General features: G+C 59.1%; 2 protein-coding genes across 2 annotated transcripts; one reads left to right on the plus strand and one right to left on the minus strand.

The window, feature by feature from the left end:
* Positions 1-13752: 13752 nt before the first annotated feature.
* Positions 13753-14793, plus strand: VTJ83DRAFT_5513 (uncharacterized protein; the record flags this gene model as incomplete). The annotated part of the gene is made up of 3 exons (XM_071012122.1): positions 13753-13942; positions 14019-14599; positions 14674-14793. 3 exons carry the CDS (start codon positions 13753-13755, stop codon positions 14791-14793), a joined length of 891 nt encoding a protein of 296 aa, XP_070864888.1.
* A 7338-nt stretch (positions 14794-22131) lies between these two features.
* VTJ83DRAFT_5514 (beta-tubulin) lies at positions 22132-24002 on the minus strand (the record flags this gene model as incomplete). Its single annotated transcript, XM_071012123.1, has 6 exons — positions 22132-22525; positions 22587-23377; positions 23458-23554; positions 23645-23670; positions 23752-23775; positions 23991-24002. 6 exons carry the CDS (start codon positions 24000-24002, stop codon positions 22132-22134), a joined length of 1344 nt encoding a protein of 447 aa, XP_070864889.1.
* Positions 24003-24804: the final 802 nt, after the last annotated feature.

Consider the following 24804-nt stretch of genomic DNA (forward strand, 5'->3'; position numbering starts at 1 on the left):
AGAGAGGAACGATGAAGAGGGAGGGGGGCGGGGGGTTACAAAACCCGACGGAGCTTTGGGCGTGGTTGGGCTGGGTGAACACTCGTCCAGCAGGGCATGGTTACCAAAGTCTACCATGTCATACGCAGGTCATAGCCACAATCTCGCAGCAGGTACTCTTTGTTGGGGATGGAAGAGGTTCTGTGAGAGAGTCGGGTCTGTGCTTGTTGTTGTCTCTCGGGCCCTCGGCATGACCTGGCTCAGCGGATGATTCCCAACCCTGCCGAGTCCAAAGGGACCGCGTCCATGTCGCGTCCCGTTCGTGTTCCTGCCCCGAGCGTGCTTGTGTGCGCGTCTGCGTTCCTATGCGCACCGGCGACGCAAGGGATCCCAAGCCAGCCGGCCAGCCACCCACCCACCCACCCTGCGGATGGGAACGAATCACGCTCACGAGGAGAACAACCACGGCAGGACGAGCAGCAGGAACGGGGTTGAACCCGGGCGCGGTAACCTGTGCGCGATCCTGTGCGACTTGACTGCCGTCGGGCTCATCGTCACCTGTTGATTGCCTGGGTCGTGTCCGTCCCGCCGGGTGGCCCGGGCCTGGGGTTGAGGTCTAAAGACGGGCCGGCGTGATGAAGCGTGTTGTTTGCCTGGGGTGTCCGGACGGACGGGGTGACAAATCGAGCCCGGCACCGTTCAGGTTCTCTACATGTTCCCTCACTCCGAAGGATGGCATTGGGCATGAGAGCCCACGGCGGCCTTGTTGGGAACGGAGGGAGAGTGAGGGAGTCAACAAGCCGCGATCCCCCTTCTACCTACATACACAAGGACCTCGGACCAGTGGAACGGGCGGGGTCTGCGGGCCGCCAGCAAGTGAGGCTGAGCAGACGGCGTCAGTGAGGAGCGCCGTGGTGTTGAGGACGAGCAAGCCAAAGACGGGGCAGGGCGAAAAGGGAGGGAGGGTTGCCCAAAGCCCCCTTCGGCTCCGTCTCGTGCCGGCATGGGACTGCCTCGCCGAATGATGTATCCCGTGGCGCTGAGACATCATGACGGTCTCTCAGAAAATGAAACGTTCTCGATTGGGAGCCACAGGTAGGTACCGTCGGGCTCAGAGATGCCGATAGTAGGAGAGGTCACCAAGGGCACCACGGTTCCTTGTCACTACCAGGTCTGCGTCAAGTCGGCCATCGCCCATCTTGGACACCGGCCCGACCTGGTATCTCAAAATAGAAGGGGCTGCGTCCACGTAGTCGGCGTAGAGCTGCTGCGTTTTTTCTGTTGGGCTTGCTTCCCAAGAGGGAACTATGGTGTGATGATCCCCACCAATGCCTGTTTGCAAACCGAGGGGGTTCCAAAGTTTCCAAGCCGGGTTGGGTCTGTGTAACGTGAAGGGTTGCGGCTTTCGCGGGTGTCGTTGTCGTCGTTGTCGTTGTTTCGCTGTTGGGTTTTGGGATGGAGAGAGGTGATCAAAAGAGTGGAGAAGGCTTGGCATCCGTTTGGCACTCGAGACCCTGCTCAGAGGACCCACTCCGTTCCCCCGGCGCCCCTCCACTCTTTTCCCCCATCCCCCTGTTCGACATGACCCTTGTCCGTTTCCCGCCCCCCTGTCCGGTCCCAAAAACCGAGCTGATCCCTGTCGGGTGCCCCACTCCGCTCTTTCTTGCTGGCAGCGGGCGCCGACACACGCAAAACAGGCGGGAATTGCTCTTTCGCTCGTCTCTGCTGCTGCGCCGCCCACATGGACGCCCAGGCAGCCGGGCGACCGCAGCATGCAATGCCAGGGGTGGCTTGCTTGTTTCCGTCTGCGATGGTACGGTTCACGGGGACGGTCCCACTCCCCGGGTTCTGCTGGCTCCCTGTGCAGCAGCAGCAGCCGCCAATCCACTCCATCTATGTAGGTACTTCGTACATACTGCGTACTATACACACAGCACATGCCATACAGGGGCTCCGGTCAATGTGGGCAATACGTGTACTGCGTATAGAGAAACCTCGCCAAAGCAACGTCGCCCCCGGTACGCCTTGGAATATGGCAGTCCAGGTCGCTACGACCCGGCCTCGGTTGGCATGATTCACGACTCCGTCCGAGGGAACCGCTTGGACAGCCGCCCACCGTTCAAGCGTCCCAGACCGAGACCTTGCATCCCGCCGGGTCTCTTGCGCGTCCGGCTCGCGAAGCACCACGGTTTCGAGCAACCAAATCTTCAACGACCACGCCGGCCTGCTACTCGCTCACATACGATGGCTTGACCGAAACGGGACGCATGTCACACACACCCCCGACACCCCGCTCCGGCCTTCCGGCCTTCCGTCCAAGCAAAAAAAGGCACAAGGGTCAACGACGAGGCCCATCGAGGCCCCGGTTGGTTACACGGAGCTCTCGACCGCCGTGTCCGTGTCCAGACCACGGCGGTAGTTGTGGGCTGGCTTCTGTCTAGGTCGTTTGGGCCTGAAATTGCCGAGAAACTCTCGGGCTCCTGTGTCACACAGGTCCATCCCCAACACCGCACTCGCAGATTTCTTCCGCCGTCCTTCTGCATGTGCGTCAAAATTAGCCGCGCAACTGACTCTTCCCCCTGCCAATCCGCGGGCAGGGCCCCGCCGAGTAGTTAGCACAAGCAGCACAACCACGCCCAGGCTCAGGCTCAGGCTACGTTACCTAGCCAAGCCGTGAAGCACAGTCGCCGCATGACGGGACAACCAACCTTGCTGGACACGAAGATCGTCACGGACCCAGACCTCGCATACGCCACAAGCAATTCGGCTTTCCAGGCTTGCATACGCAGTAAAGGTGTCCTCAGCGCTCTCTCATCTGCCGGTTCGACCTTTTGTCGCCAAAGCGGCGTTTTTGCTCGCTCAGGCTTCCGTTCGGCCTCCTCCACGCCCCCCTCTATCCTCTATCCGTGGAGATCGTCCCGGGTTATGCAACAAGACGGCTGTGGCGCAACCACGACGACCCGGCTGCAGCGCACGGGAACCCCCCCCCCCCCCCCTTCTCCCTTCTTATTCATCCCCTTCTGAATGAACACACGATCACATACGCACAGGTCTCTAAGCGCCGAACATCCCACCCTTTCTCCCCCCCCCCCCCCCCCCTCCTTCCCCTCCTTCCCGCCATCGAGACTTGCCGATTCTCCCGTGGGTTGGCTCAAAGTCTGGTTCGATACCTGCAACCCGCGTCATCGCACCCTGGTCCGAACATTGCCATGATTGACCACACTCGTTTTTTCTCTTGCTTTCTTTCTCCCTCGCCCTCCCTCGCTCACGCGCGCACGCACGCACATGCCACCTGAGCTATTTTGTGTGTGCGTCTTCCACGCGTAAGCCGTGTTAACCTGACCGCCTCCACGCGGGTCGACTGTGAATGCTACCCCATACGTCCCGTTCGGTTTTTTTAAAAGTCACACGAAGTTCTCGGGGCAGGATATGTGTGTGTGTATATGTGTGTATGTGTGTGTGTGTGTGTGGGTGTGCGTGTGGGTGTGCGTGTGGGTGGGTGGGTGGGTGAGTGCGGAGCTCTGCACATTGTCGTCTCCGGTCGGGCTCGGGCTCGGCATCATTGCGCCCGGTCCCGCGGGTGCTCCCGAGGGCTACCGGCGGGCGCGTGCAGCCAGGGACTTTGTGCGTTCACAGCCTGCTTCTCCCGCGGCGAGTGGCGGCGGGAGGCTACCAGAGAGACTGGTAGCCTCCCGTATCGATGTTTCTGGTCACGATCCCCCGTTCCACATGGACGTTCCCGGAGACATCGGACACAGGATGACAAACGCTGGGCCAAAAAGAAGCCTTGCCATCCTCGGAGGGAGACTTTGCAACACCCGTTAACTCCGAAAGGGGGCCAAGAAACCCCCTTTGACAATCGAAACAAAACGGAATCCTTGGTGCGGTGCGCGTCGAGATGGGGGGGAGGCCAAACGCAGTCACGGCGCTTGCCTGAGCTCAGCCCTACGAGCTATGTGTCGGATAGGTGAGCATCTAGGTAGCCCGAGGCGGTCCCGGCATGCAAGGAGGACCCGGACGGACAGTGTATAGTAGGTAGTAGACGTGCGTCCCTGTCTCCCGTCGTCGCCAGACCGACCACGCATTCGGGCACGCCAGACCCACCGTGCGTGGCACCGGACTCTCCCCTTGCACCGTAGGCCCTCCATCCGTCTCCCAACGTCCATCCTATCCCTCCGAGCCTAGAGGGCTGCTTGACGTCTATGCGGCCGGCGGAAAGGGGGAGGAAGGTGCCACATGCATGTCACCCTGCCACCTTGGACAATATGCGACATGTACGGTTCTTGACATTGATGAAAGGTCACAAAGCGTCGTTGCTTCGCGCCGGCATTTACCCACCGCCGCCACCACCACTACCACTGCTGCTGCCGCCGCTACCACCACCACCACCACCACCACCACCACACAACACAGCACGGGACATGCCCTACATGGCTACGTACACGGCCTACATTTCGTGGTCAAGCTGCTGCCTTGCCGGTCCGATCCAAATGTTGGTGGCTTTTCTCTCCTCACCGCCATGCCGAAGGGCGCCCGCTACTTCGATTCGCGATGCCCGCGGCATGCTCCTCGAGAAGGCGGTGTTGAGCGCGCGAGAGGGCTCGGATCCCACGCTTCAGCCTGATATTGTGTACCTGAAAGGAGGGGGGATGGAACGGATCACCCTAAGCTCATGACGTCTCTGGGAGGTTCGGGGAGGCTGCTGCTGCGCCCATCTCGCTGGGAAAGCAAGCCCCTCGATGGGAGCCGCCGCCCCCGGGCCCCAAAAGGTCCGCCGGGCAGCTCTGAAGGAACCGTCGGCCCCGGCCTATCCCGGGCTTGCAAGCCTGAGCCAAGCACCACCGGTAGGTCGGTCAGGCTGTTTGGCTGCTTGCTCTTGCTTCCCGCGACGGCAGGCGAAACCGAGCGAGCAAGGTACCGAGCGCGCGGGTTGGTGTCGTTCTCCCTTGTGCTACCTAGGACTCTTGGAACTTTGACACGGGCCAGCCATTGCGAGACTGTAGAGCCTTCCATGGGTGCTGCATTGTTCAGATTCGATGCGGGGTCCGTCCATGAGTGTGTGCATGTACTGTGTATGTGTGTTCGTGTGTGCGTGTGTGTGTGTGTGTGTGTGTGTGTGTGTGTGTGTGTGTGTGGTGAGGAGGGGTATAGAGGGGGGAGATGGATGGAGGGGCGGAGTGGGCGGAATTCTGTGCAAGAGCAGGGCCGAGAGGAGGGGAACGGGGGGCGTGTGCAGATGCGAGCTGTCGCCCTCACTTTTTTCTTGGGCCGGTCGCTCATCTGCAAGTTGCAGAATGCCGGCTACGTCTTCCAGGACTTGGGTTGCCTACTACGTATGTACCACGCACCCGCGGCCGGGCTACCTACCTACCTAACTACCTTGCATTCGCAGCAAAACGGGCATGGCATTTTCAAGACTCGGGTTGGGAGACGGGCCCGGATGGACAAAACAACAAAAAAGACGCACTCCCGTCCTCCTGACCTGTATTTGCTCGCCCGGGAGCGACGGACGGACGTTGAGTTGCTCCGGTGGTGATGTAATGATCATGAGCTAACACAGCCAGAATGTCTCCGAACCAGCTACGTGCCTCCCGTCGGAGCAGGTGGAGCTATCAGGGTGCCGCCGGGGGGGGGGGACCCCCAAAACAGCGAAGAGGCCCGGATTGTCCAGGGTGTGCATTCTCACTTTGTGACTGTTTGGGTCCGTCCTGATGGAGGGTGGAAATGGGAAATGTCGACCTGCTGGACGTCAGTCACGTTGCGTTCGAAACGGACCCTGCGACGGGGACCCCCGGAAATCCTCTCTCCGTCGCGCCTAATGCGAACGGTGTCCCGAAACAGACATTTTGCCCAGTTTCCATTCCCCGCTGCTTCAGCCCAACGACTGGGGCCCGGGTCCCTGTCTGAGCCTGGCCGGGGTCTTGGCTTCCGCAGCGGGTTGCTCTTCCGGCCCCCACTTGGGCGGAGAATCGTCCAGGGATCAGGATCGGCCTTTATTTTTTCTTTCTCTTTTGGAGGGACAGGGAGGCGGCGCTGCTGGCTTCTTGGGTTTGTGACGACCAGGAGAAGGTTCGCAAGGGGTCAACAAGCTCAACCACCGGCTGGCTGCCATGTCTTGTCATTGGCCGCCGTTCTCGCGGACGCCATGCCTGATGAAGAGCAGGGTAACTACATATGGTTTGTGGTTTCTCTCTGTCTCTGCCGTATGCCAAGAGGAACCAAAAGGTTTGGGCATGTCTTGGGATGTGGCTTGGTATGGTTCCAGGCTTCTCGGGAATGATACCCGACGTTTCTTCCAAGCAACAGCACGCTGCCATCGTCGGCCGTTGTTCATTGGTCCTCGAACGGGAGGTTATGCGCAGCCACAAATGCAACAACAGCTCATGGTTTCCACTGTTCGTTCTCGCCCGCTTCTCTGGTTTGCTCGTCTGGTGTCGTCGTCGTTTTTGTTTTTGTTATGCACACCGACTTGGCTTGGCTCCGGCCATTCGAAGAACAGAACGGCCCCGGTACCTACCGCATTTCGGCTGTTCTGCAGTGCGAGATGGCGATGCTCCGTAGAGGGCTGGCTGTGTTTCAGCATGGACGGACGTCGACGCAGATGCGGGTCCGCTCTTTTCCTTCCAAGCCACCACAAAAGTCCCCAGATCCGTTCGCCGTTGAACGATGCATGCAGGCTTGCTGGAGCGAAACCCCCGGGCTTCTGGCACCGGGTCTCTCGCAGCTGCGTGTGGACGCGGTACGGGCGGTTTGTCCCAAGTCTTCTTGTCGCTGCCAACGGGCCGATAGCGCCCTGCGCAGTTCGGATCCCCAGCTCCATCGTACCGTCGTCGGCGACCGAGCAAGGTGGCTGTGCAATGCCATGCCAATTTCCGGCCCCGTACCAGCTTCGCCCGACGGCGTCGTCCTCGATGGAAAGACCGGGCCCGGAGATTGAATCACGATCCGGCTTTCCCGTCTCCGCAGAACGTCACAAGCCGCCTCTTCAGTCGCTTGCTTCGTACGTCATTTCGTCTGGTGATGAAAAGCCCTAAGGGGCTTTCTAGTGTATAGTCATGAGTTGCTCGTGTTGAAATGAAAAAGGGAAAAAGAACAAGATCGGCCCAGGAGCGTCAAGGGCGGGAATCACCACAAAGAACCTTACAGACTCGGACGCGGCAGAACACTTTGAGGTTCCCGGCTGCTGCGCTTGTCGCGTGTAGCCAGCCATCAACGAAACGCGCCCGCCGGGCGTTGACGACCATGCGTGGGCCACACCGCAGGTGCGTCGTACATACTGGCAGCGAGGATTCCAAATCTCCCAGGTCTGCTCGACGTATTTAGCACCGTTGACGTGGACGGCGGGGTCGCTAATTTCGCTCGAGTCTCCCGGCGCCACAGTTCATGTTCAATTATTATACGAGCAAACGAAAGAAAGGCAGCGGCCGGGCTTGGCCGCCGGCGACCTGAAACCAGACGCCGGCCAGGGCCCGGGGGACCATGTGCCACAGCTGAACGTCAAAACATCCACGCCCCGTGAGAGAGGGGGGGGGGGGGGGGGGGGGGGTTGGCCAACGCCGGCATTTGGGGCTGAGGGTGGCATGCTTGTTGGCCGTGGCCAGGTGGCTTTCCGCCGGTCTGGGACTCGGGCTGATCAGCATCCTCCCCGCGGGTCGGGCACTCCCGCGCTGATGTAATGACGACAGCAACCTAGGCAGCTAGTACCATGCCTGTTTCGGGGCATCCACCACCTTGTTGTTGTGTGTAGAGTGCAGCACGTTGTGGCTGCTTCTGAAACCCTCCTCGGCACTTCCGTCACACGCTGGACCTGTTTGGAGGGGGACCCAAACAATGGGATGGCATGCCCAAGCACCTCGTACGCAGTAGACGGGTTCGGCGCGGTGCCAAGGACGCCCGGGCAGCAAACACCAGGCTTTGCGGCTGGCAGGCTTTTTGTGCCGTGGGAGCACCAGGGTTTCATTTCCGTACGGCAACCAACAAGAGAGACAAGGTCGGTCGCGCCAGGCACGCGTACGCGTAGGCCAACACTAGAGAACGTTCGTGCGTTAGAGAGCAAGGCGTTGAACCCGGAAAACCTCATGATTCTTGGGGGGGTTGGCATCATTCATTACACACTTCTTTGTCAAGCCCCCAAAAAATAACAGTTCCCGATTTAGCCACGGGGAGGGGGGCTTGCACGCCTGTCCTCAGCCCCGGCCACAAATCATGTCGCGCGCTGCGCTACGATAGACGCGCCCGCTACGTTACACGAACAGCCTGCTAACACAGAGATTGCGTTGACACGTGCGGACGTGCTGCACAGAACATTCCAAAGTTCCCATTCCGCCGTTCTGTCGTGCTGCTTCCAGGCCGACATACCGCAGTCCTGGGTTTCCAACCTGCACGGGAGAGGCGCTCTCTGGAACCCCGGGGATTTCTTTTCGTTTCTTTTCTTTTTTTTAGGGATCCAAGATGACGTGTGGCGCTGTCGCAACAGACCACGGAACATTCCCCTTCTTCTTCCCCTTTCCCCTGCCGCTGCCATCGTCACCCTCCGCATTGCTGTAGGTTTGGTCGAGCATGGAATCGACAGCTCCGCGTCATGGGTGATATAGGTACGCCCCATCGGAGATTCGTCGCGCCGGGAGAAGGGGCCATGACCCGCCCAATCGCCTCGCTGCCCTTGCCCTCGCTCTTGTGCTTCACCTCACACAGAACGCGGGGACTGCATAACACTCCGAGACAGCCCCACGGGCATAAAACTTCTTCAGGGCGCCTCATTGGCAGCCCTACCAAACAGGCTGCTGCGCGCTGCCGGAGGCCTGAAGATGTGAAGCAGAGCAGAGATGGGGCCAAAAACGAGACAAACAAGAACCAAGCAAGGGGATTGGACGACGAGAGACAGACTGAGAGAGAGAGGGAGAGACAGCAAATGGGGGTGGGGGAGAAAACGAGCCTCCCGACCTATCAAACCCACCCCCCGGGACAGGAAAGGGGGGGGGGGGGAGGATGCGTGGAGCCATCAGCATCTTATTTGGAAGAGGGGAGGGGGGTGTGAGTCGAGAGGAGAGGGAGGGAGCACACGCCCGCCCGTTGCGCCGTTGGATGCCGCCGACGCCGCCGTGCCGCTTACATGCAGCAGACCATCCCGGTGGGGGAGGGAAGAGGTGGCAGCCCTATAGATGTCCCATGCGCACGCCTCCGTTGTGCAGCAGGAGGACCCAGGTACCTTACAGTTGGATAGGGGGTGAGAAACCGTTCCGGACTCCTGGTGGGGTCCCAGGTGACCGTTTGGCTACCTCCCTTCCGGAGATCAGAAGGGGAGGGGGGAGACAGGAGGCCGCGGCGGCGGCAGCGGCGGTGGAGGAGGAGGAAGAAGAAGAAGAGGAGGAGAGACGACGTTGCCAAGCCGTTGTGTCAGACACTCACACTCAAACACGCGCGCACACACACGCACACACGCGCACACCCGGCACTCCTTGGTAAAACAGCATGGGGGGAATGTGGCCCCGTGGGGGGGGGGGGGGGGGTTTGCGTCCTCAACTTTCAACTGGATTGGGGGCCAGAGGCAGTGAGGGAATGAGCGAGTCACGCCGACGATGCTACAGGACTTGTGAGGACGAGGCAACCCGGCGAGGCGTTTTGCGCAAGCCCGTCTGGCCAGCAGGGTCGGGAATGAGAGAAAACTATGGCAACAAACATCGTAGAGGGCCTATGGTGATGATGCCTTGATTGGAAAGAATCCGGCCGCCCGCCGGCCCGCCCGCCTGGATCTGTGATGGCCGCCCGCCGAGCCTCTTGGTTGCCGCATGCCGGATCCTTGTCCATCTGGTGGTGTACAGAGGCACGCCATGTACGCTGTTGCGCCGACGCCTTGCGGGCAGGCACAGCGTTGTGTGTGTGTGTGTGTGTGCAGGCACGCAGCTTGCATGGGGAGCCGTGGAAAGCAAGCCACCCGGGTGGCTTTCATCCCGGCCGCCGCCACCGCCGCTTCTCCTTCCGGTCTCTCGCATGGTACTGCTGTCATGTGGACTCGGGACTGTAGCACGTTTCGGACACTTCGGAACGTGTCCGTGCGACATCAAGACTCGGGCACACGAAGCCATGGGGCACATGAATGACTGCGCACGCAAGAAAAAAAAAAGAACAGACCTGCGTATACCTCTTCTGTCAGGCAGCGAGACCAAGTTCGCCTCCCGAAAGGACCAGCTTTGCCCTCTGCGTTATTTGCTATAACCATCCCGTCAATGCGATCTGGAGAAATCAACATGGCAGAGCCGAAGAGCAGACAGGGGTGATCTGCGAAGCGGCAGCGGGTTCGAAGCCAATGGCGGGCGCCGGCGCTGCGAGGCGCGGTTCGGTAGCTGAGTAACCGCACGTTACACTGTAGCGCACGCACGTACGCTTCCGTGACCGAAGGCCTCTGGCGACAGCGGAGCCGAACATCGCTGCCTGGGGCGCCGAGACGTTGAAATCGCGTCGGATCGACGCCGGGTGACTGCGAGGACCGCTGCGTGGTCGCCGGCACTTCGGTTGGGCCACCAATGAGACGTCGCGACGGGCTTCCGGCAAGCTTCCGGCCGGGCTTCGGCGGCCGCGACCGCGGCCAACGGAGTTTTTCATGACTACCTACATGGTGATGCTGTGTGCATTGGGGGATGTCGCAAGTCGGTGAGTAGAGATGCGCCGGCTCCTTGTCCGGCCGCCGACCCCAAATTCCATCAATTGCCGTTGCGTCGAGTCCAGCAAGCCGGCCGGGCCGGTGCAGATGAGAAGGTACGTTACTTCCGCTCCGTACCTGGGCCAGTACGAGCATCGCTGGGCGATTGGCCCCGCCGGGCCTGGGGGAAACGGGGGGCGGGGCTGAGCGTTCCCCCCGGCTCTTTGAGGATCCGGATAGGTAAGCCCCAGCGCGTCCATCGCGAGGGCGTTGGGTTGCTTGGTGGCAAGTCCCACAAGGGAGCTCCTTGTCGACGAGGCCAGCACGGATTGATGATAGGGCTGAGATTTGCCACCATAAGGCTGGATAACCTTGGGTGCTTGCGATACTAATACGTTCGCCGTGGGCGTCCCCTCCCCCTGCGATAAACAAATCATTTGTGCCGTCGCCGTCCCCTTGGAATCGGAGGCTTGGGAATTCCTCGGTGGCTTGCGAATCAACTGATGTCCGGATGCAACAACATCAACAACAGCCAGCCTCTTTCCTGTGGCTTTGCGTGGAACCCGAATGAGTGGCTGAGGTTGGGACCGGATGGAACTTGACTTCCGAGGACGCCAAGAAGAACCTTGCACGAGATTGAATAACTAATGTTTCTGTCATGACCGCCATGCCCAGCGAGATGGGCTCCAGCAAACAGAGCAAGTTCATGTGCAGCATGAGCTGCTCGGGGGGGGGGGGGGGCGTTCGAAAACCAAGCAAGGCCCGTGGAAAACAAACGAGGCGAAGACGAATTGGGGACCCTAACAACAGGCAGCAGAATTTCGGTCCCCTGGAGTGGCTCCAAACGGGTCCGGTGGGTCTCCGCACACCCGGGGCGGTGTCTTGGCGCGGGTGCTTTTCCAGACCCGCGCTGCCAAGCCGCCAACGGGAAAAGCTTATTTTTTTGGCTCCATGAGAGTCTTGGAGCTCCAGGACCCGACGTTTGCCCCCTCCCGACCAATCACCCACGAAAGATGACGATCTATTTCTGGAGCAGCAACCCACCATCTCGAGAGATGCGCCTGCGTGCGTCCCATGTGTGTCTTGTGTGTCTTGTGTGTGCGTGTGTGTGTGTGTGTGTGTGCGCAGATTGTCGGCAGGTAGGGCGTGGTTATTACTCACGTTGCGCAGGGGAGTAACGAGTTTACCATCGAAGCCGAGTTCCAGGTTGGGGAGGATTAGGTGGCTGGCAGGAGAGGAGCGCTTCGAGCTGTTTGGATGGTGGATGGATTGGGCCCCCGGAGGCCATTTGATTTGATACCGACACCATAGTTTGGGCAAATTAACCCCCGTTTCTCCGGCGAGGGCTGGTTGAGTGAATTATTAACCCAACGCGGAGCGAGCTGCTGATGCAGACAATCCGGAAGAGGGCAAGGAACTTTGGGGCCGGGGTGATCAGAGATGGCCTGAGAAACGTACGTACACCAAAGCCGTCTTGTTTCAGCAACGCCAATGCTGGGGAGGGTGGAAACGTCGACGACTTCTGGAAACCCGACCTCGGGTCTGGCGAGCGGCACAAAGACGTGCACCTGCAAGCCACGGCCGTGGGACAAGCTGATGAACCTCGCCGCGATCCCCATTTGGCCCCAGACGCAGGGTTCTTGCTTTGCCGCCGACGACTCGGGACTCTCTGCTCCAGAGCGAATTACGCTCACGCCGGCACCGGGTCGCCATCGGGTCGCCATCGAAGTGGAGGGTCACGAATCGAACTGGCTTGCGACGATAGCCGCAGCCGCGTGGCCCAGCAGTCGGGTGTGCAACCTTGGCGAGGACCGAGGACAGATGCTGAGCTCTTTTTGGCCACCTCTGGGCTGGGGCATGTCGAAAATGGGCATGGCCTGCATTGGATGGAAGTGCCGGGCCAACACCAGAAAGTGGGAAGCCGGCAAGTGAGAGAGCCTGTGACAGCAGCCCTACTGCGTACACACACACGCACGCACCACGGGCCAATCCCTGAGCGAGATGGGTTTTGAGGAACACGCACACCGCTGGCGGCCGGTCTCCCCTCCCCTCCCCCCCCCCCCCCTCCTCCAAAAAGAGCCTGGAACTCCTCCACCTTGGGGAACCCCTGCCGATGGAAACACAAAAAAAGGGCAAAATGGGCAAAATGCACGAGCTGGGCTAATTTTACCCACATGCAGGCAGCCAAACTTCGTCCTGCATGTCGACATGGCTGCATCGATGCATCGCTGCATCCCATCGTTGGGCTCTCCGTTTTCTGCCTCTCCTCCGTCTTGGGCTTGTCGATGGACGGGTTCGTAAACACAGCTCCGTAGCTGCGCAGTGGAGTCCCGGGCACAGCCCGCTGCCATCGGGCGTCATTTTCATCTCGCAGGGAGGGACGTTCCTCCTATGTAACGTTGGCGTTCGTATGGGCACAAAGGTACTTTTTTTTTCTTCATTTTTCCATCTTCACAGAGGTAAGGGTTGCGTCTAGCAGACGTTGGCGCTTGCAAAAAAACGGAGCGTTTTGGGGGGGGTTACACATTCTGCGCAGGGGCGCTGCTCTCACTTTCGGGAGCGACGGACCTTGTGTCGCGGTGCCGTGGCAAGCACCCTGGCCCCAGGCTGCAAGATAACGTAGCGGCCATTCCCCTCGTCGCGGCCGACAAGTGAACTTGAACGTTGGGGGAAAACCAGGATGGGGCGGGGGGAAGAGAAGGGGAAGGGGGGGGGGGGGGTGTGGACAGACCAAAGGGGAGTGCGAAATCTAGGCCGTTCCAACTCACCCCTCCCCCTCCCTCACTCCCACTCCCATCGGCGCACCCTCGACATCCTCACCCCCCCCCTGTTCAGGGCCGAAGCACCGCGACCATGTGGACGCAGACTTGCTCTCCAATATTTAATCCTGGGGCCTTCCCATCGTCTTGGGCACATGGCTACGACCGACAAGACCCGACCAACGCCGTCGGACTAGAGATCTTCAAGACAGATCTTTCTGCGCTGATCTCAACTTCGTCTCCATCCCTTCTACCACTTCCGGGCTGAGTTCTCATCTCGTCCTCAGAGTGGTCTTGTCTCCTCCCCAGATATCCCACTCACCACCCCCTTCGCTCTCTCCCACCCCAGGAGCCTTTTGGCACGTCTCGGCCAACATGTTTGCCATGTCGCAACACGCCTACGTCTACCCGGCGCAGCCTGCTCCGGCTCCCGCGAGGCACTACTCCAACCACAGCACCAGCAGCGCCTTCAGCCCCTCGGCGAACCCGGACGAGGACTGGACCAAGATTTCAGACCTTGCCGAGCGCCGGAGGATACAGAACCGCATCGCTCAGCGCAACTACCGTACGTTTCCTCCCCCCTGTGAGAAACTCCCCTCCCGATGCGCAGGTTTGCTAAGACGGTCTCTTTGCTCGCGCAGGCAAGAAGCTCAAGAAGAGGCTCGAGGACCTGGAGAGGCGCGCCGGTACCTCGGATGACGCCACAACCGCGGGCAGCGACAAGCTCAGCCCCGCGACCACCACCAAGACAAAGCGCAGCTCGGCCTCCAAGACCGCCCGTCAGACGCCGCCATCGGTGTCTGTGAAGCCGATGCTTCACGGCCAGTACACCCCGCCCATGAACCAGGATGACTATCTCTTCCCGCCGGCCGGCTACGACGCCATCACGGGCCGCGAGCGCTCTCACACCCCTCCCATGTTCACCTACTCCACGTACCCGCCGCCGCCCGGCCCCGAGGACATGGCGATCTCCGCCTACGACGCCGTCCCGGCCTACACCCACCAGCCGTACCACCGCGAATCCAGCTACCCAGACTATCTCTCGCCGCCGCCGGTTCCCGTTACCCTGCCGTCCATGACGCACTTCACCGACGCCATCAAGCGCGAGCCCGGTTACCCGGAGGACGGCATCTCGTCGTACTTGCCGTACCACGGCTACCCCATCCCGGGCGTCGACATGTCCAGCGCTGCGCACCCGTCGCCCTACAACCACATGCCTCATGTGAGTTGCCATTGCCACGCTTCTTCCTCCGTCGCAACAAACGAACGCTTTTGCTAACTGCCAACCCTTGCCAGACCCCGCCTCTTTCGCACTCCTACGATCACTCTACCGCCTGCTCCGACTCGGGGAGCTACGACGCCTATCCGACCACGCCGCTGTCGATGCCTGGCTCGCCCGGTCTGATTCAGCATTGAGCTGACCGGGAGGGGGGGAGAGTGAGAGGCATGCTTTTTGATGAGACATGACACGACTTGGGTCCGGGCTCTTGGCCTCGGGAAGGCACATGGCAACTGGTTTTCTTCGCTTCTCACAACAGCACGGAGCGGCTGTTTTGTTACGATATGTTTTTTTATATACCATTGGCGTGTAGATGGGAGGGCTGCGATGGCCGCCGCCTTTATAGGAGGGACAGCATTTACGGATACATACACTACACTTACACTGTTGGTGTTGGGAGGGTCGAATTCTTTTTGTCGGGGATCGAATCACTGGCGTTGGCGGCGCACAATGACATGACATCGGAAGGATCTACAGGGGCTATTAGGGTATTCATTTACAACAAAGAGAAACCGTTTGTATCACTCTCGCTGCCCATTGCTACCACCCTGTGCTCAATGTAAAAAAGAACAAAAAAGCGAACGGCTCCGTTACGTCTCAGAGGGGGTGATGCCTCCTTGGGGTTCCGGGGCCCTTCTGAAGCTGTATAGGCATAGCACAGCTTGTCCGCAACACGAGACACCCGAGACAAGAGGATGTCGAGAATATCACAAGCACCCGTGCATATTTATATAGCTCAGCCGCAAACACTAGATAATGCCCCTAGCTAGGAACCACCGTTGCGGTGAAGCACTCTGGACGTCTATGAATGACCCTCGGCCCGAGCGCCAACAATGGAGATCTCACCGCATACAGGATACAGGGCAATGCATGAGAAATGGAATAGAAAGAGCGTAGCTTTCTCCAATGGAGGGTCTCGGGTATTCCTAGCCGTCGCTGCCTCCATCATCGTCATCGTCATGATCCTCCTCGGCCATCACATCGTCTTGCCAGCACAGATGATGAGACGCGGGTGCAGGACCCGAACCCTCCCAGGAAAGACACCATGCTCGTCGTCTCGACCCATCTTATCATCATTGTGCGGTTTCCCCCCCGCAAAAAAAAGGTCTTGTCTGTCCAGGTATCAAACGTGTCTTTTGCCAGACCTCTCTTGACTGTTCATGACTCCCTGACCTACCTCCATACTGTGTAGGAGGCGCTTACACGACGGACCGCGGAACCCTAACCCTCACCAACCCCCTGTTGTTGTGTTCTGGGTCGGCCCCCAACAAGCCAACGTTACGCCGCGCGCGCCCGAATCCTCCTCCTCCTGCTCCTCTTGGCCCGGCCGCCGGAACACCAACAAAGTCGACACGACACGGATGGGCGGAACAACCACGGCTCTGCGCCGCACAAGCCTACATAACCCTCCTCTCCTTTCGAGTGGGATTCAGCGCAGCGATTTGCGTTGCGATGTCGCAGTCGAGGAGGAGAGCTGGCCAACGCAACGCTTGTTTTGCATTTGTGGGGTAATTACAGCTACGACGTACCCTGGTTCCTCCGTCCCGCGCCCCCCCCCCCCCCCCCCCCCCCTCCCTCCCTCAAACGTTCCCTTCGGTTGTTGGGGGTTTTTTATTCTTCTGCCTGGCGCAGGCTTTTGCTAGCGTATCTCCCGGGCTTGGCTCGTTATGGTTTGTGTGTGTGTGTGTGTGTGTGTGTTTGTGGGGGGTTCGTCAAGGGTCCATCGGAGAGCGTCGAAGGGATGAATGACCAGACGACGCATGGCATCGGATGGCTGAGGGTTGGGGGACTTTGGAGGGCATGTCTTGGGCTAAGCGCGGGCGCCCCGGGGCGCTTTTGTCTTTCGATCTTGATGCTTCTTTTCGTCTCCGCAACTCATCTCTCTTATGGTTTCGCGGCGGCGGTGGCTTGCCTCGGTCTAACCATGGGTCCTGTCGTCGGCCCTCTTTCTTTCAGGGGTGCGTTGCTTTGGCTCCGAGCGGGCACGGAGGTTAACTTTCAGGGGTGGGGTCAGGTACCCGGCCGGAATCTCATCTCTCCCGGCGGCAGAGAGGTTCAGTCAGGGGCCTGGATCGAGCTCGACAAAGGTTTTGTTTTTCCTTTTTTTTTTTTTCGCACATGAGCTGTCACGCTTGGTGCACGCTCGCGACGAAACATGAAGCACACAAACGGGACCAGGAACAGGACGTTGGAAAGGGCAAGGTAAAATGTGCGCAAAAAAGGGGGGCATCTGCTTCCCCCGTCCCCGGCGGCAAGGCGTTGCAGAGCCCCCAGGGTTGAGTTTGGTCCCAGCATTGTTTTACACGGCACGAGTTGGCCTTGTTACTCGATAGACCTACCGCATGGCCAAGGTCATTTGCCGCGCCCGCGGTCGTGCCAACGCGGCTATCTGCCCGGCCTGGGTATGGCCGGCCATGGCCTGATGTGCGGCGCAGGGTAACATGGTTAGCAGGCGTCGGGGGTCCAGGGTTGGCTTGCCTAAGATTTAAATGATGACCGTGATGCAGAGGGAACGGTCCGCGAAGGTGCTGAGAAAGACGACTAACTAGCCTTTGCCGGCGGGAGTTCGCGGAGCTCGGAAGATCCCATCCATGTCGAGTCTGTGCGGAAGAGTGCGCTCCTTCGTGAGGGAGGATAAGGAGCGTATTCATGTACATCCCTTGGGCCTTGAGAAGGCGGCGCAGCATCCTGGAGTCGTACCAGGCGGGTTCCATCTTGCCAGAGACTCCTCCATGGAGAGGAGGGGGGGGGGGGGGGAGGAATCGGTCACAAGGGCTCGAAGGATGGTTGTGCCCAAGGCAGGTAGCTACCAAGCCCAAGTATGCGCCTCATGCTGTCGTCTTCACCCCAATCTCTTTAGGCTGGTCTCAGTATGGGAACATCTTGAGGCGCCGAAACCGGCCCCCAACCCGACAGAGAAAGACATTGGGCCGCCCAGCAGCCGTGGTATAAGCTCCCGATGTGGTCGAAGGCGTGTCCGGGCGCTCGGGGACCCTATCGCTCCGGTTGGCCCGAGCGGTGACCGATGTGCCCGAATAACTCAAAAGCCACCCCAGACTCACGGCACTTGTTGAGCGCGCGGCATGGATAGCGAAAGAGGGGAAAGCCATGCATGGTTTCGGCTCGCCTGCAAGGCAGGCAGACGCACGGGGCTGGCTTGAACATTGCGCCCAAAGCCTCCCTGATGTTCCCGAACATCTGGTCAACAAAAAATGGGTCCCTCAAGGCGTCGTCGCGTCACACTCCAGGGGGGGGGGGGGTCTTTGAGAGTGGACTTTTTCCGTGTCCTCACGGGGTCAAGGGAACAAACCCCCCCACTTCGTGGATTTGTCAAGACTTACGGATTGTGCTCAAAATATTCAGGGCCAAAATATCCAAGCGCCCTCGAGGCTCGGTGCAACGCTGTGCTGTCGTGTCCGAAGTAATGAACCTTCTCCCGATAACACCAAGCAAGCACAAGAACTCCTATTCTTTGTGCAACGCAAGGGAAACTGGGGGGATCCCCTCTGATACAAGTGACGTTACAAGCAAACAACAAAATAGAAACGGAGGAAAAGGAGGGAAGGAGGGAGAGGATAGAAGGAGGATGATGACGACGACAATTGCGGCTTTGGGGGGGGGGGGGGGGGACGGAAATCGAGGCCCTGGGATTCAGCCTTGGCACATCGACTGGCTTTCGAATTGCCATCTTCCGTGGAGGCATCGACGAGGACGATGAGCAATCCCTGAGACTGCTGATCGGGCAGTTGTCCGGTGTCTGGCCCCAAGTTCTCTATGACTATCGAGAGCTGAGAGCGCGAGGTTCCTTCGGTCTCCCGGCCGCGCGCTGAAGCCCTGACAACGAGAGTGACACCCGATAATGATGCTCTCAAGTCCGGAAACAGCCGCTTTTTCGAATGAGTGATATCGATAGGTCCCATGGCTAGCCCAATCCAGGTACCTCATAGACTTCTCGTTCCATGGAGAACTCGGCGTGGCTTTGGTTGCTTCGCCTCACCGCCGTCGTCCGATGTAGGATTCCGCCCCCAGGGATGTTGGCTCTGGCTCCCAATAAGCTGAAAGGCCTAGATTGGGCGTTGGAAAGCCACTGGCCACCGGAAAGATCATTGCGAGCACAGAAATGAAGAGCGTGATCGTTTCTGTGGTCCGTGGAAGATGTAACGTCGCCTCCTGGCTCTTATTCACCACCACAGCGCCAGCGAGCGTTGGGTATCACCATGGTCTGTTCTTCGTCGTTCCTAGCCACGCCAAGACATAAAGCTGTGTATGCAGCACGCGAGCCTCTACGGTATAAGTCACTACCTTTGAATCATCGGCGCCGTCAATGACCTGCAAGATGAGTTCCTTGAGACGCCGATAAACACCGCTCTGTCATGAAGGCTGCGCCCGTAGGCATTCGGTACTTGCGTATCGGAGACATAATCGATGCCACAGGTGTCGATTGAGTGCTGATGAGAGCACGGCGGCCGTTTAGTGAGGCTCTCGGCTGTATCCGCATTGTTCGGAGTGACCCCCGGGTACAACTTGATCCTTCATGGTCCCGTCGGAGTTTGCCCTTCTCCGGTTCCTTTCTGCGCCTCACATCGCCGTCTCCAGGGTGACATCACAGCCGCAGGGGGGGTTATCGAGCGCGGCTGTTGCCTCCATCAAATGGCGGATGTTCCGTGGCGGGGTGACAGGAGTGAAGGGCAACCGGTCCTTGCTTTGCCATTCCAGTGACTCAAACCCGCGCCATAGTCCGTCGACATCGGCAGCGGTCTGTTCCGTTGCGTTCTATTGCTGTGAGACAAGCCCTGTACAATGGGTGACGTCAAGCCTCTCTGACTTACCGTTAGCCCTGCGCGAAAAACGGTTGACTACACAGAGGGGGGGGGGGGGGGGGGGGGGGGGAGGGGGCGTGTATGTTGTGGGTGAGTCGAGCTGTCTGATGAATCACCTCCTCGAAGGATCAGTACGCGGTCGGGATCTTGCTCTTGATCTTTTCGCCCTTCCCGTGGCCGCCAAACGGACAGCTACCGCAACTACCAGGAGGCCCCTCCATTCTGGTTTCGCTCAGCTCAGGTACCTGAAGGTGTGGCAAGCTGAGGACGTAATACCTTTACTTCCGAGATAATGTCCATGCCCGGTGCTTGAGTTTGGCCAAACGGGGGGGAACGGTCTCCTCGGGCCCGATGTGTCGTCCCATCATCATAGCCAACACCGAGTCGTATGACTTCTTATTTTCGCCATCCAGCGCCAAAATGCTCGAATCACACCGCCTTGGGCTTCCGTGCTTCACCCCGCATTCCATGACTTCGATCGAGCTTCCATCTCACTACCAATGGCAACAGTAAGATAAGCACAGACGCCACGTTCTAGCAGATGATCACATGAAAGAGCGGCATCTCCCTCGTTCCCTACCTGGTGCGCCCGAAAGGAAGTTGCCGAACCCCTGAGCCATGCTCTGAAGGAGTAAACAAACCCCCAACCCAGCCAATGTAAACACATCCATCCCCTGAGAACTGAGCAGTATCGGGGGCAAACACCACAGCCATGACACATGTCCACCGAAGACTGCCCGAGGACGGCAGTTCACATGATATTCGTTTCTCCCGGCTGACGTTGATGTCGAACCACCGAGCGGTCAGGCAACTGCACCCAAACTTAGAATAACGCCGGGGAGAGCCGTGCGGCTCTGAGAGGAGGGCGCGGAAGCTAGACGGAGGCTGCTGGACTCCGGTGAGTGAGCAGCCATAGTATGGTAGGGGGCCGCATGCGTCTGATCCAACCCGCGTTGGGTCTCAAGTGCCTTTCTCCTTCGTACGGGGAGAATGAGCCTCCCGTTCCGACTTGGAGATGGCCAGCCGTCAACCATAGCTGGCCAAAATCGTCAGGCCAAGCAAGATAGCTCTTGAGTTTCGCAGTAGCAACTTTCTCTCTTCTCTCTTCACCAAGGGGTTTGGACATCATGAAAGAATATGGGCCATGTAGAGAGCCTCCTGGCTTGCCTTGGGCTTCGCAAACATCACATATGATGTGTACGCAACTCATTCCCATCACCGGATTCAACTCTCATGGCCTGCTCCCATCTTCTCTGGGGGATTCTTCCGATACTCGAGCGTGGCGAGTTTCTGCGGCGGTCTGGACTGCTCGCTGCGATATTATGCATGGGTTGTTGTCCACCATAGGACCAAGGGAGAGACGCGAGAGAAAGACAGCGAAGCGAGCGAACGCGGCACCGCTGTCTCGGGTATCTCTCATCAGCCGCTCTGGCATGGAACTGGTATTCCTCCACGATCATGACAAAGATTCTCGGAGAGCCACACCAGAAATCCCCGACAGCAGTCGACACTTTGACGAGCACCCGGCGCTGTCGTTGAAGCAGGGTCCGGCGGTGAGGACGAGGGTCAGGTGAATGTCACGGTCACAGCCCTCCTCCAGCAATGGTGAGATATCAGGCAGGTTGAGGAAGTGAGGCCATGCTTGGATTGGGTGCAGCTGACGGGCAGGAGGAAAAGGGCTTTTTGGAAACACGCCGGAATGCATATAAGATCAAACCTCCCCTCGCCTTTCCACTCTTGACGAAAGCATGCTGTTGTTCAGAACAATGCTCTTCTCGCCAACCACTGATTGCCTTCGTGTCCTCTGGCAGGCGACAACGATGGAGATGTCGAGCACAAAGCACAGCTCGGTAGATAGCAGTAGCCTGATCAGAAGCGACCCAAACGTCAGACAACAGGAAACTCAATGACAAGGAGGGAGGAGAGAAGGGTTGGGGGGAGGTGAGACGCTGGATACACTCTGAGGGACTCGCGGATATCCAGGGATCGTCATTATAGCCATCCTCACACACTTTTCATGGAGTGACCCCCCTCGAGCCCGTTGGAGTTGGCATAGCAATTGTGTCTACTCCTGCCACGTATCGAGAAGAAAAGGCTCTGTAGGAGGGGGATGGTATGGAACCATCCACAACCATGAAAAACGAGCTGCTCGAAGGCCAGAAGGCTGAGCGCTAGAGACTCGAAGCTGGAGATAATCACCGCAAACTTGAGAGAAGAGACGGGACCGATGGGACCGGGAACATCAGGACCGTATATCCCACATCAACACACACACACGCACACATCAACCCCCCTTCAACTGGCATTAAACACCATATACGGGTGCATGTATTTTCCTGCCGAAAGAATATGGGGACAAGACAACTGAAGTGTATCAGATGTTGCGCCCGCTCAACAATTACGGATATCACACCCACAAGTAGCAGTAGTCGGCGCTGAGCAAGACGGACAATACGGCTGCGGATGAGACGACAGGCCTGCTCCCACCAAACGGCAAGGCAAACCCAGCGCCTGCTGGCATCCAATTATCCACCCACTCCGCACGCCGGAGAGAAGAGAACTAGCTCACAACGGACCCTTCCAAGACGGGGTGTCCGAGCGTCCAACCAAGAGACAATCGAGTAGTCCCGCGAGCGACCCTGGGGAGGGCGTCGCTTACTCCTCGTGCTCAATGGGAGCCTCCTCCTCGTACTCCTCCTCCTCCTCGTCGACGCCAGCATCCTGGTACTGCTGGTACTCCGAGACGAGATCGTTCATATTGGACTCGGCCTCAGTGAACTCCATCTCGTCCATGCCCTCACCCGTGTACCAGTGCAAGAAGGCCTTGCGGCGGAACATGGCCGTGAACTGCTCGCCAATACGCTTGAACAGCTCCTGGATGGCGGTCGAGTTGCCGACGAAGGTCGAGGACATCTTGAGGCCGCGCGGCGGGATCGAGCACAGGGCCGTCTGGACGTTGTTGGGGATCCACTCGACGAAGTACGACGAGTTCTTGTTCTGGACGTTGCGCATCTGGTCCTCGACCTCCTTCATCGAGACCTTGCCACGGCTGCGGGGAGAGTCTTGTCAGCAAAGCGGACGTCAACGAGGTCGAGGGAACCAAAGCTTACAAGATAGCAGAGCAGGTCAGGTAGCGACCGTTGCGGAAGTCGGAGGCAGCCATCATGTTCTTGGGGTCGAACATCTGCTGGGTGAGCTCCGGAACCGAGACGGCGCGGAACGAGTGGGCGCCGCGGCTCGTAAGCGGGGCGAAGCCGACCATGAAGAAGTGGAGACGAGGGAAAGGAACCATGTTGACGGCCAGCTTGCGGAGATCCGAGTTGAGCTGGCCAGGGAAGCGGAGCGAGACGGTCACGCCCGACATGACGGCCGACACGAGGTAGTTGAGGTCGCCGTACGAGGGGTTGGACAGCTTGAGGGTGCGCATGCAGATGTCGTACAGCGCCTCGTTGTCAATGCAGAAGGTCTCGTCCGAGTTCTCGACCAGCTGGTGGACCGAGAGGGTGGCGTTGTAGGGCTCGACGACGGTGTCCGAGACCTTGGGCGAGGGCACGACCGAGAAGGTGGCCATCATGCGGTCGGGGAACTCCTCGCGGATCTTGGAGATGAGGAGAGTACCCATACCGGCACCGGTACCACCACCGAGCGAGTGGGTGATCTGGAAGCCCTGGAGGCAGTCGCAGCCCTCAGCCTCGCGGCGGACCACGTCGAGGACCTGGTCGACGAGCTCGGCACCCTCGGTGTAGTGACCCTTGGCCCAGTTGTTGCCGGCACCCGACTGGCCGAAGACGAAGTTGTCGGGGCGGAAGAGCTGGCCGAAGGGGCCGGCGCGGACGGCGTCCATGGTGCCGGGCTCCAGATCGACGAGGACGGCACGGGGAACATACTTGTTGCCCGAGGCCTGCAAGCATAAAATCGCGTCAGCGCTGCCGTCGACGAACCCCAAGACGGAAGGAAAGCGGCAAGAGGAGCGAAACCCACCTCGTTGAAGTAGACGTTCATGCGCTCCAGCTGGAGCTCCGAGGTGCCGTTGTACACGCCATTGCTGTCGAGGCCGTGCTCGCCGGAAATCGTCTGCCTGCGGACGTGTCAGCCATCGCAACCCTCCTCGTGGACCATGGGTCTTGTCTTTGCATCATAATCATCATCATCATCATCAAGAACATACCAGAAAGCGGCACCGATTTGGTTGCCCTGAGGGAGATTCGGTCAGCCCACCCAGTCTGCTCGTCGATCGAACGACACACCGCTGGATTCGGTTTCGCAGCAACTTACACACTGGCCGGTCTGGAGGTGAACCTGTCGTAGAAGAGAAATGTCAGCATCCTGTGGTCACGATAACCTCGACGACGCCCATCGCGGCCTGGGTCGCTCGAGCCGTCGGGCAGGCCTGGCGGTGCTGAAGCTCCGCGTTGTCGCGTGTGGGGTAGCAGCCCAGGGGCAGAGGCCGGGAAAAACACCCAGCTCTGGCCCGACGCGTCGCATGCGTATGGCGGGGTACGAAAGAAACTTACAATCTCACGCATCTTGACGGTGGTGGGTTGTGGATGCTGGTGTGCAGAAAGCGATGCAAGCGGTTCGGGCAAGAAGAGATCTTGGGATTCTCTCTTGTTGGAGGAGAAGAGGAGGCGAGCTTTGGCGGTGGAAAAGCAATCGGGCTCTGGGTTGTGTGGAGAAAGGGTCGGGTCGGGAGAGGGAGGAGATTGTTGATTTTTGGGGCGAGCCAAGAAAATGAACAGGGAAAAAGTCCGGCCTCTTGTTCACCGCTTGCTGCTGCTGCCAACCGCTGTCAAGTGGAGAGCGGGAACCAGGCACCGCCAATCGCAGCAGAAGCAGAAGAAACAGCAACTGCCAGACGTGTGGGTGGCCCTTGAGGTCCTTGTTTACACTAGTCCGAATAGGGAAGGGGAACGAGGGGTAGCGCGGCCCGCTTTGGGCCAGGTGTGCGACGTAACACGCCAAATCATCAGCGGTTCGTGGGGTCGGCGCGAACAGAACGGCGGACAGGCAACGGACGACGACAAGTTGACAGGTCAAACGTCGAGACCGGGATGGCTTGGTCTCTGTGATTTGAGCATTTCTCGAGGCTGGAGGATTAACTATACTGCAATGTTGTTGTTGTGGATGGGAAACACCCGCGGGCCGGCCCCTCCTGATCGGCTACGTCTGGGCTTGACGATAGGCCACCGCTTCTTCACGTGGCAGCGAGACAGAACAGGCAACATTTGAAGATGATGAAGATCCACCATAGCAAATGGCATAATCTCCCGTGTCTCTCTTCCTGCTGCCTGTGGCAGAATACGCGTTTGCCATTCAACCCCGAGAAGA

Source organism: Remersonia thermophila, chromosome 5, assembly GCF_042764415.1.
Source record: "Remersonia thermophila strain ATCC 22073 chromosome 5, whole genome shotgun sequence".
In the NCBI taxonomy this organism is placed as follows: domain Eukaryota; kingdom Fungi; phylum Ascomycota; class Sordariomycetes; order Sordariales; family Chaetomiaceae; genus Remersonia; species Remersonia thermophila.